We start from the raw sequence: 19939 nt of genomic DNA, 5'->3' as shown, positions 1-19939 counted from the left end.
AAAAAAACACAGACAAATGAAACTTTGAAATCGCTAAGTCTTTATCAAGAAATAACTTAATGAAACTCCGCTTGCGCTCCTCTTCAGAAATGGCAACTAGGGAAGCACCGAATCCAGGATTCGGTTCGGGATTCGGCCGACCGAATCCGAATTTGCATATGCAAATTAGGGTCAGAGAGGGAAATCGTGTGACTTTTTGTCAGAAAACAAAGAAGTAAAAAATGTTTCCCCTTCCCACCCCTAATTTGCATATGCAAATTAGGGTTTGGATTCGGTTCGGTATTCGCCCGAATCTTTCGCAAAGGATTCGGGGGTTCGGCCGAGTGGATTTGGTGCATCCCTAACGGCAACAGGGCGACAATCCATCGTGTGGCGCTCGATTGCTCCTCGGTGGCTTTCTCCAATGTGGAAGGCAAGGAGGAGAAATCGAACGCCCCACGATGGATCACCTTTTCAGAGAATTTGATGTTACTGGTCCTTTAATGTTCGTATAGAGAACTCTTTTTACTGTCCAGGTCTCTCTGTCTCACAGGGTAAAAAAATCCAGTGTGATGTGCAGAGCACAGCGTATGAAGGGACACCTAGAGGCACATTTATCAAAAGTCGAATTTCAAATTCATATGAGTTTTTAAAAACTCCCATAAATTCAACCAATCAAAAAAAATAAAAAACATTTTCGGATGAATGTAATAGACCTGAAACTGGAATTGAATTGGATTCGAATTTTAAAAAACTCGGAGTTTTTCCCCGAAAAAAACTGGAATGTCAGGAAGGCTGCAAACAACTCCAAATTGATCCCTGGACGTCTCCCATTGGCTTAAACAGCAATTTGGCAGTTTTTTTGGTGGCGAATAGTCGCATTAGAGTTCTTGAAGGGCCAAGGTATGATACATTTTGAAAATCGTAAAGTGCTGAAAGCATGAAAATCCCCTCCACAAAAATTTAATCAGTGAACAACCTCTTTGAAAATCTTTAGATAACTGCCACTCTGGTTATTAAAAGCTAAACATTAAGGCTGCAGCATCCCCTTAAAGGAGAAACTAAACCCTAAAAATGTCCTATTTTATATAGTGAACTTATTGCACGAGGCTAAAGTTTGAGCTTGTCAATAGCAGCAATGATCCAGGACTTCAAACTTGTCACAGGGGGTCACCATCTTGGAAAGTGTCTGTGACACTCACATGCTCAGTGGGCTCTGATTGGCTGTTGAGAAGCTAAGCTTAGGGCTCGTCACTAATTATCCAGCAGAAAATGAGCTTCCCTGGCTGTAATATAAGCTGATGCTACAGGTTTGCTGATTATTCAATTCTGATGCTAATTGCACTGGTTTCTGTGCTGCCATGTAGTAATTATGTGTATTAATTACTAATCAGCCTTATATTGTGACATTTCTATTCTATGTGTACTGTATATTGTGAGTGGCTCCCTAAGCTCAGTAAGTGACAGCAGCACAGAGCATGTGAATCAGTGAATCAGCAGAAAAGAAGATGGGGAGCTACTGGGGCATCTTTGGAGACACAGATCTTTACTGCTAAAGGGCTGTGGTTGCCTTGAGCTGGTACAGAAGCACAAAATATCATGTACAACATTTCAATCTACTTCTTTGGTTTAACTTTCCTTGTCCTTTAATAGTCACTTTTCTATGAATGTTTAGGACAAGGTAGAGACACAGTGCAAGTACATATAGGATTTTTTATTATGTTTTTGTAACACTTGCTTCTGTTTTGTATTGTAAGCGGCTGTTGTTCTCTTTCTTCTGGTGACGTCTGTGTTTTATTGCTTTTCTAATATTTGACATTTTATTTTTCCCAGTATGCCATACTCATGACTATGATCCTCGCTGTGTTTATAAAATACATCCTTCACTCTGTGGATCTCCAAAGTGAAAATCCGTGGGATAACAAAGCCGTCTACATGTTATACACTGAACTCTTCACAGGTAATTCTCGTCACTCCGTAACTGGATATGACGTCACGAAAACCTGGGGAGATTGATTTTATTTGCATCATCTAATGTTTTGGAGCACATGTATGGTGCAATACCTCGTACAGATAAGGTTTCTCATATTTATCATGATTGATGGATGATGATGATTGAATGATAATTGAATGATGATTGATGATGATAAATGATTGAATGATGATTGGATGATGATGAATGATGATTGAATGATGATGAATGATGATTGAATGATGATAAATGATTGAATGATGATTGGATGATGAATGATGATGATTGAATGATGATCGGATGATGATGAATAATGATTGAATAATGATGATTGGATGATGATCGATGATGAATGATGATGATTGAATGAAGATTGATGATCGAATGATGATAATTGAATGATGATGGATGATTGATCATGATTGATCATGATTGATAATGAATGATGATGAATGATGATTGATGATGAATGATGACGATTGGATGATGATTGATAATGAATGATGATTGGTAATGAATGATGACGATGATTGATGATGAATGATTGATGATGAATGATGATTGAAGATGAATGATTGATGAATGATGATTGATTGATGATGAATGATGATGAATGATGATTGATGATGAATGATTGATAATGAATGATGATTGGTAAATGATGATGATTGATGATGCATGATGAATGATAAATGTTTATTGAATTATGATTGATAATGAATGATGATGATTGATAATGAATGATGATGATTGATGAATGATGATGATTGATGAATGATAATTGAATGATGATGAATAATGGTGAATGATAATTGAATGATGAATGATGATGAATAATGGTGAATGATGGTGAATGATGATTGAATGATGAGGATTGAATGTTGATGACTATTGAATATGATGATCATCACATTCCACAGCAGTTTACAATAGAAGGGTGTTTACATCAAATGTACAAATCTGATTACATACAGTCATATGTAAGCCTTTGTTTTTAACCATTTTTAAAAAAACTTTTTTAATAAGTCTTTTAGAATATTGGGCCTTAATATTGACAAGATACACAAGCTACTACTTCCAAGCTGCGATCATTCTCCAGATCTCATTTTACTCCAAGGCACTGAGGATTTGTATTTTTTTTGGAACGCCAGTTTCTCACTCACTTTCTATAATTCTCAATATTTATTAAGCACTAGCACTTTAATTCATAAATTTTCTCCTAAGAATTGACTAATCTAAAATGGATTCATAATTAATTGGTTGCTCTGATTACATTGATCTGCTTTAATTGAATTCTTTAATGAATTGATTGATGTGTTAGCACAGAATTGATTTACACACCATTGCACTTGTTGTGCACTAAGCACTTTTAACAATTGATGCACTTTATAGTTAACTCATTTATTTAATTCAACTCTAAATCAAATGGTGTATTTTGTATACTAAACATAAACATGAACTTACTGCACCACAAGCCTAATCAAACAAATAATTTATGCTTTCAAAGTTGGCCACAGGGGGTCACCATCTTGTAACTTTATTATGCATCTTTGCAAGACCAAGACTGTGCACATGCTCAGTGTGATCTGGGCTGCTTAGGGATCGTCATAAATGATCAAAACAGCACAAGTTAAATAATATCTGCCAGAAGCCGATACAGCAAGATTAATAATCAGAATATACAGACTGCACTGGGTCCTGTGTTGTCATGTAATCTAATGTGGATTTTATAGTTTTTGTATTGTTTAATACAAACTTTCTCCAACTCTGCAGAACCAGTGGCTGCAGCAAAATAATCCTCCAAATAGAATCCCAGTTTATCTGTTTAAATCTGGCTCCATGATCTTTGTCCCTGCAGCTGGAGTTGGAAACAGTAAAGGGGATGTAAAGGCAAAAATAAAATCCAATACAAATCTCTACACAGTCGCCGACTGCTCTACAGGGAAACAAACAAAGCTGCTTGAGTTCTGCATGGCTGGGAAGTAAGGCGGGGGCTCCCCCTGCTGTTCATCAGTATGATTGTTTCCCTGCAGAGCAGTTAGGGACCGTCTGACAATTCTTATCCACAGCAGTAAATGAAGGGAGACTTTCACTGCATACAGTCAGGTTTCTTATAAAAACGGTACAGATTTTTGAATTGAAGTATATTTGAGATAGGTTTATTTTTTTGACTTTACATGCCTTTTATGAGGAAACTGAAGCCCCGCAGTAGCAGATACAATAGGGAGTCAGTGGGAATATACGTGAGAATCTGGAGATTATCTGATCTGGCCACCATGCTGGGTCAAATGGGAATGCTCTGCTGATGGAGTACTTTCCAGATGAGATTTTCTAACCTGTTTGAGAGATAGCTGACAATTTTTTTCCATCACACAGGTTGCTGGTATGGGCCGTATACCAGGGCTAATAAACTCCCCACTCCGTTGGAAATCAAACTGTAACCAGGAGATTGAGTGAGAATCTGCATTGACAGCTTTTTCTTTTTCTGTCTCTCCTCTGCAGGTTTTATAAAGGTTTTGCTGTACATGGCTTTTATGACCATCATGGTGAAAGTTCACACATTCCCTCTCTTCGCAATCCGGCCCATGTACCTGGCAATGAGGTGAGAGAGATGGCTTTGGCCTTACAAAACCAATCATAAAACGATACTGTCATGGGAAAACATATTTTTTTTCAAAACGCATCAGTTAATAGTGTTGATTCAGCAGAATTCTGCACTGAAATCCATTTCTCAAAAGAGCAAACAGGTTTTTTTATATTCAATTTTGAAATTTGACATGGGGCTAGACATCTTGTCAGTTTCCCAGCTGCCCCCAGTCATGTGATTTGTGATCTGATAAACTTCAGTCACTCTTTACTCAGTTGGAGTGATATCACCACCTCCCTTTCCCCCCAGCAGCCTAACAACAGAACAATGGGAAGGTAACCAGATAGCAGCTCCCTAACACAAGATAACAGCTGCCTGGTAGATCTAAGAACAGCACTCAATAGTAAAATCCAGGTCCCACTGAGACACATTCAGTTACATTGAGTAGGAGAAATAACAGCCTGCAAGAAAGCAGTTCCATCCTAAAATGCAGGCAGAAGTCACATGACTGGGGGCAGCTGGGAAACTGACAATATGTCTAGCCCTATGTCAGATTTCAAAATGAAATATAAAAAAATCAGTTTTCTCTTTTGAGAAATGGATTTCAGTGCAGAATTCTGCTGGAGACACTATAACCATCAGTTATTGTGATTTTGTTCTACAATTGCTGACCTGTTCCTGTGCCATTGTTTCACACTGGATTAAGAGGTTCCTGATTAGCCAGCATTTACAGGATAATCTTTTTTTTTTTTTTTATCTCTGCAGGCAGTTTAAGAAAGCGGTGACAGATGCTGTAATGTCAAGAAGAGCAATAAGAAATATGAACACTCTGTGAGTAATAATGTGGTGGAAGGAAATATTTGGTATAGTGTATAGAAAAACACAGAGACCTAGAAAGATTTACATTATGGAAAAAGGAAGCCTTAAGCCTTGCCAAATTATAACCTAAGATATTTGTCATGTGATAACCTACTAGATTTGTTAATGCAGGTATGGGATTCGTTATCCGGAAACCTAATATCCAGAAAGCTCCAAATTACGGAAAGGCTGTCTCCCATAGACTCCATTGTATCCAAATAATTAAAATTTTAAAAAATGATTTCCTTTTTCTGTGTAATAATAAAACAGTAGCTTGTACTTGATCCCAACTAAGATATAATTAATCCTTATTGGAAGCAAAACCAACCTATTGGCTTTATTTCATGTTTATATGATTTTCTAGTAGACTTAAGGTATGAAGATCTAAATTACAGAAATATTCTTATTCAAGTTTAATAAACTTATAGCCTAAACAAATACATAGAATTACAATGTTATACTTTAGTGACTAATAAATACTAGGCATTGGATCCGTTATCCGGAAACCTGTTTCTGGAAAGTTCCAAATTATCGAAAGGATGTCTCCCATAGACTCCATTATAATCAAAAATGTAATTTCCTTTTTATCTGTTTTAATAAAACGGTCCCTTGTACTTGATCCCAACTATTGGGTTTATTTAATGTTTAAATGATTTTCTAGTAGACTTAAGGTATGAAGATCCAAATTGCGGAAAGATCTGTTATCCGGAAAACCCCAGGTCCCGAGAGTTCTGGATAACAGGTTCCATATCTGTGCATTACTGACATTATGCGGATTATTATTTTCCAGTACTAAGCACAATAATCGACCTGGGAAAATTCATATCCGAAATCTCTCTAAATCAGCCTTGTTGGGATTTGATACATGTTCATTTGTATAAAGAAAGATTAATAAATGCATTTTCCTTTATACTGGGCCGCAGGTATCCGGATGCAACAGCAGAGGAGCTGCAAGCCATGGACAACGTGTGTATCATCTGCAGAGAAGAGATGGTTTCAGGAGCAAAGCGACTACCATGCAATCACATATTTCACACCAGGTTTGTTATCTTTTGAAGAGGGTGAAGGGAAAAGATATACTTATTTTTTATTTAGCTGCCTGTAGAGCCATCTATAAGATTTCATTTTTTGTTATGTTCTATTTTTGGAACATTTAAAGATGAAGATTTGATATATTTATATTAGGGATGCACCAAATCCACTATTTTGGATTCGGCCGAACCCCCGAATCCTTCGCAAAGGATTCGGCCGAATACTGAATCCGAACCCTAATTTGCATATGCAAATTAGGGGTGGGAAGGGGATTTTTTATTTATTTCCTTGTTTTGTGACAAAAAGTCATGCAATTTCCCTCTCCACTCCTAATTTGCATATGCAAATTAGGATTTGGATTCGGTTCGGCCGGGCAGAAGGATTCGGCCGAATCCGAATCCTGCTGAAAAAGGCCGAATCCCGAACCGAATCCTGGATTCGGTGCATCCCTAATTTATATAGTGAATTGGTTTTACTTCCACTAAGCCTATTTGTTTTATTCAGCCATTGCAAGCAGCAGTGTAGTAAATACATGCAACCCTGCTTTGTTTTGTGGGACACTGTTTCCAGTCTTCAGGGAGGGTTAATCCCCCCCGAAACGTTGATGCACAGGTGGTCACAATAAAAAATAGGGGACGCTCCCCACCTGCAACATATTTGGTGTCTGTGCGATTCTCTTTCTACTTTCCACTGAATGCTCATGCATGTAACAGCCTAGCACACAGAGGGTTAAAGGGATGTTGATATCATATAATCAGTTTTAAAGGGGAACTATCGTGAAAATGGAAAATGAATATCAAAACAAAACTTTCTAAATGAAATCAATTAAAAATCTATACTGTTTCTAAAATCAAGTTTATGTTCACTATTCCTCTCTCAGCATCTGTTTCTCTTCATTCTGTCTTCATGCAGCAGTTGGGTGTCAGATATTCACTGACAGTTACATCCAATATATCTTATAGGGGGGCTCCTTTTGCCTAGAAGATGTATTAGAGCTCACTCAATTAAACTCACCAGACATCATGTCTCTCTACATGCAGAATTTGTGCAAAAGGCAGTTATTTTGTTTGTACTGGAATCTGAATTTGAGTGAGCTCTAATTCATCTGCTAGAAAAGGAGCCCCCTATAAGATATATTGGATCTAAGGGGCAAATTCATCAAGGGTCGAATTTCGAGGGGTTAAATCCCTGGAAATTCGACTGGGGAATAGAATCGAATAGAATCAAATAGGCAATTGGGGCGAATTTACGCGCTGGCGAATAGTCGAATTGGCGAATATTCGCCAGGCGAATAGGCGCTCGATCGAATATTAGCTCGAAGGATTTTCATTCGATCGAATGCCTTTTTATTCGATCAAAAACTTGGAAAACAAGCCTATGGGACTTTCCCATAGGCTTTTAAAGCAATTTGGTAGGTTTTAGGTGGCGAAGTAGGCAGTCGAAGTATTTTTAAAAGAGACAGTACTTCGACTATCGAATGGGCGAATAGTCGCAGCATTTTTGCGCTCGATCCAGTACTTCGACTATCGAATGGCGAATAGTCGCAGCGTTTTTGCGCTCGATCTATTCGAATCATTCTACTCAGGCGAATTTACGCCAATTCGATAGTCGAGGAGCACAAAAAACCACTCGAAATTCGACGTTTTTTTACTTCGAATCCTTCACTCGAGCTTGGTGAATTGGCCCCTAACTGTCAATGAATATCTGACAAATTCTGCATGTAGAGAGACATGATGTCTGGTGAGTTTAATAGAGTAAACTCGAATACATCTTCTAGGCAAAAGGAGCCCCCCTATAAGATATATTGGATCTAACTGTCAATGAATATCTGACACCCAACCTCCTAGCAGATGTATTAGAGCTCACTCAATAACTGATTCCAGTACAAACAAAATGTAACAAAATAACTGCCTTTTGCACAAATTCTGCATGTAGAGAGACATGATGTCTGGTGAGTTTAATAGAGTGACCTCTAATACATCTTCTAGGCAAAAGGAGCCCCCTATAAGATATATTGGATCTAACTGTCAGTGAATATCTGACACCCAACTGCTACATGAAGAGAGAATGAAGAGAAACAGATGCTGAGAGAAGAATAGTGAACATAAACTTGATTATTTCAGAAACAGTACAGAATTTTTAATTGATTGTAATTAGAAAGTTTCTTATTTCATTATGACGAAGCTTATATTAAATGTTGCCATAGTTCCCCTTTAACTTCTGGCATTGAGCGACTGTGTAACACTGCCTCTTCTCATTTCAGCTGCTTGCGCTCTTGGTTCCAGAGACAGCAGACTTGTCCTACGTGTCGCATGGATGTGCTCAGAGCTTCTCTCCCAACTCAGCCCCAGACTCCTGCAGAGCAGCAGAATCAACATCAGCATCAGGCTCAACAACAACCAACTCCTGTTGTCCCTCCTCAGCCCAACTGTAAGTCGGCTTGAAGCCCCAGCTTTCTTATTTACACGGTTCTGGTCTAAATACTTTTCTAAGGTAGCTTGTAATATACTCTTTTCATTGCAAATAGGTGAACACTGATAATTGCATTTTCTTTGTATAACATTATATCTTTTTTTGTTTCAGTTCCTCCTGGAATGCTCCCTCCGTTCCCTCCTGGGATGTTTCCTCTATGGCCTCCTATGGGTCAATTCCCACCTGTTCCTGGTGCCCCCGTTGGCAATCCCCCCGATGAAGCTAACCCTGGATCATCCTCTGGTAATGCAATTTCACCCCTTTGTTTCCTTCACTACTGATATTTGTACCTCTCCCAAACCCACAGACCTCCCTGCAATACAAAGTCATCAGGAGAAGCACTTTTAAAGGAACAGTTCAGTGTAAAAATAAAAACGGAGTATAGATAGGCTGTACAAAATAATAAATGTATCTAATGTAGTTAGTTAGGCAAAAATATAATGTATAAAGGCTGGAGTGACTGAATGTGTAACATAATAGCCAGAACACTACTTCCTGCTTTTCAGCTCTCTAACTCTGAGTTAGTCAGTGACTATAAGGGGGGCCACATGGGACATAACTGTTCCGTGAGTTTGTAATTGATCCTCAGCATTCAGCTCAGATTCAAATGCAACAGTTATGACCCAACTGGCCTCCCCCTCAAGTCACTGATTGGTTACTGCCTGGTAACCAATCAGTGGAAACCAAGAGAGCTGAACTTAGGGGCCTATGTATCAACATTGGAAACAAACGTAGCAACCAAACAGATCTGGGCTTTTGTTTTCTAAGTCGTAGGTGACTCTTGAGATGTAATTGCTGATTTGTTGCTATGGGATCAATGATGTTTGTCTCCAATGTTTTACACAGCATAATAAATAGGCCCCTTGCTGTATGTAGGCATACACTGGAAACATTTAAAGGAGCACTAAAACCAAAAAAAATGGTATATATTCTATAGTGAACTTATTGCACGAGGCTAAAGTTTGAGCTTGTCAATAGCAGCAATGATCCAGGACTTCAAACTTGTCACAGGGGGTCACCATCTTGGAAAGTGTCTGTGACACTCACATGCTCAGTGGGCTCTGATTGGCTGTTGAGAAGCTAAGCTTAGGGCTCGTCACTAATTATCCAGCATTGAACACAATATCTTTATGCCAAGTATCACGATGGTGCATTTAGTGTTCATGTCTTATTAAAATAGGTCTTTAAAAAGTAGGTCTTTACATAAACAACATTTTTATATTTAATTTACTGGCAGGTTCTTCAGCAAGAGCCGGAGAAACATCTAATGTTGGTTCAGAGTCACATCCAGGTGCAGCTCTGCCAGGATTTCCTTTCCCACCTCCATTTTTAGGAATGTCAATTCTGCCTCCATTTGGTGAGTTGTGAAATCACCTTTGCCTAGAACTCCATGGACGGGGTACATCTACGGTTGCCACCTTTTCTGGAAAAAAATAGCGGCCTTCCTATATATTTATCTTAACCTAAATCCTATATATTTAATAACATTGGAATCAACCCTCATTTTTACCGGACAGGCCAGGTGGCAACCCTAGGTACATCTTGTTCCACTCTAGATCATTTTGGCTATGATTTATCTGTCCCACAGGTCTTCCACCTATGCCTATGCCCCCGGCTGGTTTCGCTGGTCTGACGGATGAAGAGTTGAGAGCAATGGAAGGACATGAGAGACAAAACCTGGAAGCCCGATTGCAGTGTCTCCAGAATATCCATACTCTGCTTGATGCAGCAATGCTACAAATAAACCAGTATCTAACAGTACTGGCCAGCATAGGGTAAGGATTACTCTAAAGTAAGAGCTACTAATAAATTCAAAGCAATATCTCTCCTCTACACACTGCAAAACAAATGAAAGGTGTTTCCCAGCCACCAGAATAAAATCCGATTCTTTCCATGGATTCCTCAGCGGCAAAAATGTTGTATTATAAGCTTTACATGGGAGGGACCTACTTCTCTGTGTCTCTTAACATTTTATTTCTGTGATTGTTGTTCTTGATATACGTATATACATACATATATCAAGGGTTTGTGTTAGAGTCCTGTGCAGGTCCATTTTTTGGAACCCGTACCTGCAATCCGCAATCCGGACCCACAATCCGCATTCTTACCCACTTGGACCCCGAAGTACCTTATCTGCAACCAGCGACCCATCAAGAATCAGGAAGTGCTGTCATTGTAAACAGGAAGTGACATCATCGGAAGTAGGTGTGATCAGAAAATAGGAGTAAAAATCGCTATTGAGAAGACCTGCGGCCCAATCGGCGCCCCGCGTCTATACCTGCACCCGGAACTTCTACCCGCAACCTGCAGGGTACCGCAGGATTTTGCGGGTAACCTGCTGGTACCCGATGCGATGCAGGACTTGTACCCGCAAACCTACAACCCGGACCCACAACCTGCATTCTTACCCACTTGGACTTGCTACCCGACCTTATCCCCAACCCGGACCCGTTGACCATCAAGAATCAGGAAGTGCTGTCATTGTAAACTGGAAGTGGCATCATCGGAATTAGGTGTAATCGGGGAAAAAAAGGATTAAAACAGGAAGTGCTGTCATCATAAACTGGACGTGACATCATCGGAATCAGGCGTAGTCAGAAAAAAAGGATTAAAACAGGAAGTGCTGTCATTGTGGACCGGAAGTGACATCATCTGAAGTAGGTGTGATCACGAGTAAATAAAGACCGACCGGCGACCCACGTCTATACCCGGAACGACTACCCGCAACCCGCAGGACTCTAGTTTGTGTGTACATGTTCAAACTGTGTCTCTTATTTAAAAAAACTGTTGTATTAGAGGACAGACATAAAATAACACCAGTATTTATACAGAACTGGAAGCCTCTTGTACTTGACAATTGCTGTCCATATATAAATAATAATAATATACAAGTGTCAGAGGAATGTGGGATAATTCTTCAAGATCCGCAAACTCCTTTAGGCTTTTTTACCTCTTGCATCAGTTATTGGTGGTATATTTATCTCAATGTATTCACACTTATAAGGTCTTGTCAATAATAAATAAATGAAATATTTGCAAAGCTTATAGGATCGACTTCACATCATTAACATTTTTGTATAAAGCACCAATATATTCCACGGCTCTGTACAATAAATTGGGTGTATACACTGAACATACAGATTACATACAAAAAAATGCAACCAATAACAGATACAGAAGTTAAAGTAGGCGTGGTCTAAAAGAAATTGCATGATATTACAATCTGGTTTTGCACAACCTTTGTTTTTTTTTTCACAGTCCCCCTCAACCGCCTGTTTCCTCTTCATCTTCATCATCTGCATCAGCTTCTACAGAGCCCACTACCTCCAGTGTTTCAGAGCCAGTTATAGACACCAGCTCCATTGTGACCACAGATTCCTCCCAGCAATCAGGTACATATACCTATGACTTCTTATTACAATGACACAATCTTGCTTTATTATTAGTAAAAACATTAGGATTTGAGTCCCTCATACAAGATAAAGGTGGAATTGTGTATGAGGTCCCCCTGGTATTTAATTCTGTGCAATGGTCAGTGTTATAAAGGCTTCCAGGTTGTGAAAGTCGGCACATTGGAGTTTCCACACGGTGGCTAGCCAGGGGTGGGCTGGGCCGGTCTTCTTCAGTGCTTGACTAGTGCCTTATATTTTTATAACTGATACTTACAGTATGGATTTATTAGGGATGCACCGAATCCACAATTTTGGTTTAGGCTGAACCCCCGAATCCTTTGCGAAAGCTTCGGCCGAATACCAAACCGAATCTGAATTTGCATATGCAAATTAAGAGTGGGAAGGGGAAAACATTTTTTACTTCCTTGTTTTGTGACAAAAACTCACGAGATTTCCGTCCCCGCCCCTAATTTGCATATGCCAGGATTCGGCATTTTCCAGCAGGATTTGGATTCGGCCGAATCTTTCTGCCCGGCCGAATACTTCTGCCCGGCCAAATCTGAATCTTGCTGAAAAAAAAAAGCCAAATCCTGGATAAGCCGTGTAATGCTGCCCATCAGGACCGCCATCAGAGGGGCACAGGGGGTACTGCTGTACTTGGCCTGGGCCTAAATGGGGCCCGGCTGTGCTGCACTTTTCAAAATAGCCAGACCCCCTTCACAGCGCCGAAACCGTGCCGAACCTCCAAATCTAAGAGCCGGAGTCCTGAAGAGCCGAAGCCACAAAGACCCAATGTTTTTATTCTTAACTTATAGGGGGGCCCTGGGCACCAATTATTTTTTAAAAAACTTTTGTGGTGGCCCTGGTGCCACAGGTTTTTTTTTTTTTTAATTAGAATAGGGCCCTCATGATCAATGTTTTTTTATAACTTGTGGGGGGGGTAGGGTTTACCGTTTTCAGCATTGAAATCTGTGTGGTCTTTTAACTGTGGGGTGGACGGGGCCCAGGGGGCTCAAAAGATTTTGTTGTACGGGGCCCCGTGATTACTAATGGTGGCCCTACTGCCCATAAATCGAGAACTCAGTGGCAAACTTGTTGAGTTTTATCCAATTTGGCCACTGACTATGTGATTGTTTGGCCCCCAGGTCAATGATCTTAATGGGAATTTAAGGAGCGGTTGAGGACTTCATCAACATATTAATGTGGTCCTATATATATATATATATACATATACATATACACATATACATATATATATATATACATATATATATACACATATATATATACATATATACATATATATATAACAATCCAAAGGAATCCGCACTCACAGGTCTTAAATAAAATTAAAAATATTTATTAGAACAGATGACTAACGTTTCGGCCTCTCCGAGGCCTTTCTCAAAGTATTCATTGTACAGAAAACATGCCTTATATACACACAACATGGCGGGAAACAATGGCAGCTCTGACGTTTATTACTCGTCAGAACCAGAGCGACTCCAATTATACTAGATAATCACAAATCCATTGCACTACGTAATAAGATATGCATTCCAGTTAAATCTAATAATATATTTAAATTAGATACAATATTAAAACAAGTCTGAAACCATTATAAAACCAATACATCAGGGCACTGTTCCTTAATAACTATTTTGTAACAATATACTGATTATTTGTACTCAAATTTATAACTTTGTTATCAATGGCACAGATGTAACATTCTTTAAGGATGTCTAAAAGGTCCTGACTGTAACGCTTCCTGCTACTTCACTTGTTGCCCCCTGATGCTACAAACTTAGCTATGTGTACCCCTGCAGTAAAGTAGTCCTCCCACTCGCTCTAAGTAGTAAGTAGTGTGTAAACTCCATCTTCCAAGTTATGTAGAAATTAGCTAGGTGCTATTTAATAGATGCTGCCCGCTCTGGTGCCCTACTAGAATTATATCATATACACCCCCTCTCGTGGCACTACTCATCGTGCATCCCTATATCTAGACCCTCATACTCAATTAATATGTGGTTAGTCCAAATCCTATGTGCTATCTGTCGTCAATACTTACTTACTGTCTATAGTCAACCTTCAAACAAAAAATAAACACATTCCCTTATTATCAGCAAGAAGTAATATCATACATTCTTGAAAAACCCAAAATGCAAAATTAGAGAAAGGTGAAAAAACAAAAAAATAAATATAAATAAAAATAGAAATAGCAATAAAATAAGCCCCCATCCAATGTTCAAGTCCTGTGATAAAGTCAATAAGCGTATAACCACACCTGTGTTCCGTGTGTACGCTCATCCAGTGTGCACCATCAGCGAGACAATAAAATAAAACATTTAGTTCATTTAGAACTTGCACCGTATATTTAAAGATAATAACAACTGTAAGATAGTAGCAGATGTCAAATATCCATACTCAGCCAGCTCATTCAATGGCATTGTAGCTGCCGGTGAGTCACTCATGGCCTATGGTCGGAGCTCCTCGGTCATGAAAAGCAATGGTTATAAAATATCACCGCCTCGCCAGCTCAATTAGCGGAGTACCCGCTGCTGATAAGTTACAGATGGCTCTTTGATGGCACTCACCATGGCGGGCATCCCTCTCTCCAAAGTTACCGGGGACCGGCGGGGAACTCATGCTGCCGTCATGGCGTTCCACAGTCAGGCTCACTGTATCACCGGTTCCGGGAATCAGACTTCACAAGGGCATCGCTACATCACAAGCAAGAGTAGACGTTCACACACCGTCGCTATTCCTTCCACTCACCAATTTCAGTCTAGCAGATGTTTATGCGGTAACTCCGGTTAATTGACTTCAGTGGTTCCAGATGGTAAGTCGGTGTAGCGGCTACATAGCGGACATCATTCTCACCACAATTACCCAGGACGGGCGTGGTACTCACACTGCCTTTATGGTGCTCCGCAGTAAGGCTCACTATATCACCGGTTCCAGGTTACCGATGAATTCAAAAGGTCAGGGAATCAACCTCACGAGGGTATCGCTGCATCTCAAGCTGGGATAGTCGTACAAACCCCCTCGCTATTCCTTCCACGCACCAATTTCAGTATCGCAGAAGTGTTTACGGCAACCCCGGTTACTTAACTTCAGTGATTCCAGGTGGTTAATTAGTGTGGTGGCTGTTCGTGTCAGGGCAAGAGTAAATCTTCAGTATATAGAAGTAAGCAGGCAAGCGTCAGTATGAGCCATAGCTTCCATCGCTAGTCGTGGTAAAAAGCACTTACATTACATGTCCTTAAATATTTGAAAAACACGGGTGCCAGGCACGAACTTTGTCCAATACATTCCACCATAGTGTCGGCACTATACTTCTATATACTGAAGATTTACTCTTGCCCTGACACGAACAGCCACCACACTAATTAACCACCTGGAATCACTGAAGTTAAGTAACCGGGGTTGCCGTAAACACTTCTGCGATACTGAAATTGGTGCGTGGAAGGAATAGCGAGGGGGTTTGTACGACTATCCCAGCTTGAGATGCAGCGATACCCTCGTGAGGTTGATTCCCTGACCTTTTGAATTCATCGGTAACCTGGAACCGGTGATATAGTGAGCCTTACTGCGGAGCACCATAAAGGCAGTGTGAGTACCACGCCCGTCCTGGGTAATTGTGGTGAGAATGATGTCCGCTATGTAGCCGCTACACCGACTTACCATCTGGAACCACTGAAGTCAATTAACCGGAGTTACCGCATAAACATCTGCTAGACTGAAATTGGTGAGTGGAAGGAATAGCGACGGTGTGTGAACGTCTACTCTTGCTTGTGATGTAGCGATGCCCTTGTGAAGTCTGATTCCCGGAACCGGTGATACAGTGAGCCTGACTGTGGAACGCCATGACGGCAGCATGAGTTCCCCGCCGGTCCCCGGTAACTTTGGAGAGAGGGATGCCCGCCATGGTGAGTGCCATCAAAGAGCCATCTGTAACTTATCAGCAGCGGGTACTCCGCTAATTGAGCTGGCGAGGCGGTGATATTTTATAACCATTGCTTTTCATGACCGAGGAGCTCCGACCATAGGCCATGAGTGACTCACCGGCAGCTACAATGCCATTGAATGAGCTGGCTGAGTATGGATATTTGACATCTGCTACTATCTTACAGTTGTTATTATCTTTAAATATACGGTGCAAGTTCTAAATGAACTAAATGTTTTATTTTATTGTCTCGCTGATGGTGCACACTGGATGAGCGTACACACGGAACACAGGTGTGGTTATACGCTTATTGACTTTATCACAGGACTTGAACATTGGATGGGGGCTTATTTTATTGCTATTTCTATTTTTATTTATATTTATTTTTTTGTTTTTTCACCTTTCTCTAATTTTGCATTTTGGGTTTTTCAAGAATGTATGATATTACTTCTTGCTGATAATAAGGGAATGTGTTTATTTTTTGTTTGAAGGTTGACTATAGACAGTAAGTAAGTATTGACGACAGATAGCACATAGGATTTGGACTAACCACATATTAATTGAGTATGAGGGTCTAGATATAGGGATGCACGATGAGTAGTGCCACGAGAGGGGGTGTATATGATATAATTCTAGTAGGGCACCAGAGCGGGCAGCATCTATTAAATAGCACCTAGCTAATTTCTACATAACTTGGAAGATGGAGTTTACACACTACTTACTACTTAGAGCGAGTGGGAGGACTACTTTACTGCAGGGGTACACATAGCTAAGTTTGTAGCATCAGGGGGCAACAAGTGAAGTAGCAGGAAGCGTTACAGTCAGGACCTTTTAGACATCCTTAAAGAATGTTACATCTGTGCCATTGATAACAAAGTTATAAATTTGAGTACAAATAATCAGTATATTGTTACAAAATAGTTATTAAGGAACAGTGCCCTGATGTATTGGTTTTATAATGGTTTCAGACTTGTTTTAATATTGTATCTAATTTAAATATATTATTAGATTTAACTGGAATGCATATCTTATTACGTAGTGCAATGGATTTGTGATTATCTAGTATAATTGGAGTCGCTCTGGTTCTGACGAGTAATAAACGTCAGAGCTGCCATTGTTTCCCGCCATGTTGTGTGTATATAAGGCATGTTTTCTGTACAATGAATACTTTGAGAAAGGCCTCGGAGAGGCCGAAACGTTAGTCATCTGTTCTAATAAATATTTTTAATTTTATTTAAGACCTGTGAGTGCGGATTCCTTTGGATTGTTGTAGATGAAATTATTGTCTCTGCACCCAGGCATATGAAGATCGTTTTTCGTGAGTGCCGACACTATGGTGGAATACACATATATATATATATAAAAAGTAGAGGGAGTGGAGTGCACAACCATAAGAAAAAATCGATACCTGGGTGCTAGTCTATATATATATATATAGAACAATACTGCACAGAATGACAGCACTCCAAGGAAAATCACAGCGAGTCGATATTGCTAAAGTGGAGGTCTTTATTGAAGATCCAACGTTTCGGTTCCTTACTGGAACCTTCGTCAGGGATAATAACACACAGTGCACAAACAGACAAACATTTAAAGACCAGAAAATGGCGCCAAAGGGGCTGTCTTAGAGCGCCCATCAATCATCATTAACTGTACAATCAAAAAAACACAACAACGCTTTAGTGTCAAAATAGAGAAATGGGTATATTATGTAGGGGTGAACCTGGTGCTTAGCAAACGTACGACTGACCCCCAGAGAGTGTTGGGCAATCGAGGCGATGTACAGTGAGAACCTGTCCTTCGTGCAGTATCAATGGGTCGGAAGTAAATAGCCAGATAGCCAGTTAGTATCTTTCTTAGCCACTGTGGAGAAGTCCGTGCGTACACGTATATTGGCACCATATCTGGGCTATCCTGTAAAGCACGGTCGAACATTGCCTGTAGTCTGTGACGGTGGGGGCACGGCCGGACTGCTGTGGGGCCCGGTCGGAAGCGACTGGGTTGTGCAGCATGATCCGGCCTGTACTATAGCCCCACCCGAGACTGGGCTCTAACTATACTCCACCTCATATGGCAGGAGTATCCGTAAGTGCTGCCTGCACGCATAATGCCTTCGCTTAGCCCGTCGCCATTGGCGGCGGTGATGTGGGTGGACTGCGACGGGGCCCGGCCGGGTGCGACTGGGGTCCGTAGCGTGGTCCACCTGTGTCCCCGCTTAGTACCGGATGCCTTGCTTACTCCACCTCAATAGGTAGGAGTGACAGCGAGCTTCGATCGGTTGCTACCCACGCTTGCGCTATGAGACGCTAACACTAGGCGCGCTGCCTAGCAACGTAGCGAGCGTCTCTCCGCTCTGCAGTTCCACGGAAGTATTTACTTCCGACCCATTGATACTGCACGAAGGACAGGTTCTCACTGTACATCGCCTCGATTGCCCAACACTCTCTGGGGGTCAGTCGTACGTTTGCTAAGCACCAGGTTCACCCCTACATAATATACCCATTTCTCTATTTTGACACTAAAGCGTTGTTGTGTTTTTTTGATTGTACAGTTAATGATGATTGATGGGCGCTCTAAGACAGCCCCTTTGGCGCCATTTTCTGGTCTTTAAATGTTTGTCTGTTTGTGCACTGTGTGTTATTATCCCTGACGAAGGTTCCAGTAAGGAACCGAAACGTTGGATCTTCAATAAAGACCTCCACTTTAGCAATATCGACTCGCTGTGATTTTCCTTGGAGTGCTGTCATTCTGTGCAGTATTGTTCTATATATATATATACATATACACATATACATATATATATATATATGAAAATATAAAATGAGGATTTGAACATTATAAATAAATGAACTGCAATAAAAGAATGTGTAATGTATATACATTGTATAAATCGATCTTGCAGCTTCTCCAGTTCCAGTAAATGTGGAGACTCTCGGTGGAGCGGAGGGAGGGGAGACCCCAACAGAAGAGCCGGACAATGTAGAACTAAGAAGACGCCGACTTCAGAAACTGGAAACAACAGATTCTCAATAAAAGACTTAACCCTCCTCGACATTTCCAAAGTCTCGTCTCTGACACTGAGCGACCAGGGAATTTCTGCTTTCTGAAAAGCTACGTTTTGCTTCGCGCGGACTCAGCAGCCATCTTTGGCAAACTTTGAGATGAACTTCGTTAAATATACATATTTTTTACGACTACACAAGGGTTCTTATGGCAGATGCTCAGTGATGAAAGGACTACTGGCCTCAATATCCCACGGGGGACTCGTTTCAGTAAAATTAAAGAATACGCTTATTTTAAGAGCATTTTTCCCTATTATTTAACATTTTGGTAAATTGCAAACGTTTTTTAAGGGAAATTTTCAAATATAATAATTTAACATCCTGTAAGTTACACAAGGCTCACTCTTGGGTAGAAGGAATTTACTCTGCATTCTTTTTCCATGTTGTTATACAAGGAAACAAATAATAACGAATATTTTATAGAAAAACATAGAACACATGCAGTCTGACTTCATTCCGCAATTTACATTCTCACCGATTTTGCAGCATTTTTTTTAGGGATGCACCGAATCCGTCGCAAAAGATTTGGCCGAGTATATACTCGAGTATAAGCCGTCCTGAGTATAAGCCGAGGTACCTAATTTTACCTCCAAAAACTGGGAAAGCTTATTGACTCGAGTATAAGCCGAGGGTGAGAAA

The 19939-nt window shown here is 40.4% G+C and overlaps 1 protein-coding gene across 3 annotated transcripts in view; it reads left to right on the top strand.

The window, feature by feature from the left end:
• The window catches only part of syvn1.S (synoviolin 1 S homeolog), a 29006-nt gene extending 9463 nt beyond the window's left edge, over window positions 1-19543 (top strand). For 2 of the 3 annotated variants that reach the window (XM_018259680.2, XM_018259679.2), the window contains exons 7-16: window positions 1813-1939; window positions 4454-4553; window positions 5304-5369; window positions 6320-6436; window positions 8692-8858; window positions 9012-9143; window positions 10138-10257; window positions 10489-10675; window positions 12159-12292; window positions 19141-19538. In XM_018259680.2, the coding sequence (XP_018115169.1) occupies window positions 1813-1939; window positions 4454-4553; window positions 5304-5369; window positions 6320-6436; window positions 8692-8858; window positions 9012-9143; window positions 10138-10257; window positions 10489-10675; window positions 12159-12292; window positions 19141-19271 (1281 nt within the window). In that variant the 3' untranslated portion in view covers window positions 19272-19538. 3 annotated transcript variants of the gene reach the window in all.
• Window positions 19544-19939: the final 396 nt, after the last annotated feature.

This window comes from Xenopus laevis, chromosome 4S (assembly GCF_017654675.1).
Source record: "Xenopus laevis strain J_2021 chromosome 4S, Xenopus_laevis_v10.1, whole genome shotgun sequence".
NCBI classification, from domain to species: Eukaryota; Metazoa; Chordata; class Amphibia; order Anura; family Pipidae; genus Xenopus; species Xenopus laevis.
The sequence above is the reverse complement of the archived record's forward strand: the minus strand, read 5'-3'. Positions and strand labels throughout refer to the sequence as shown.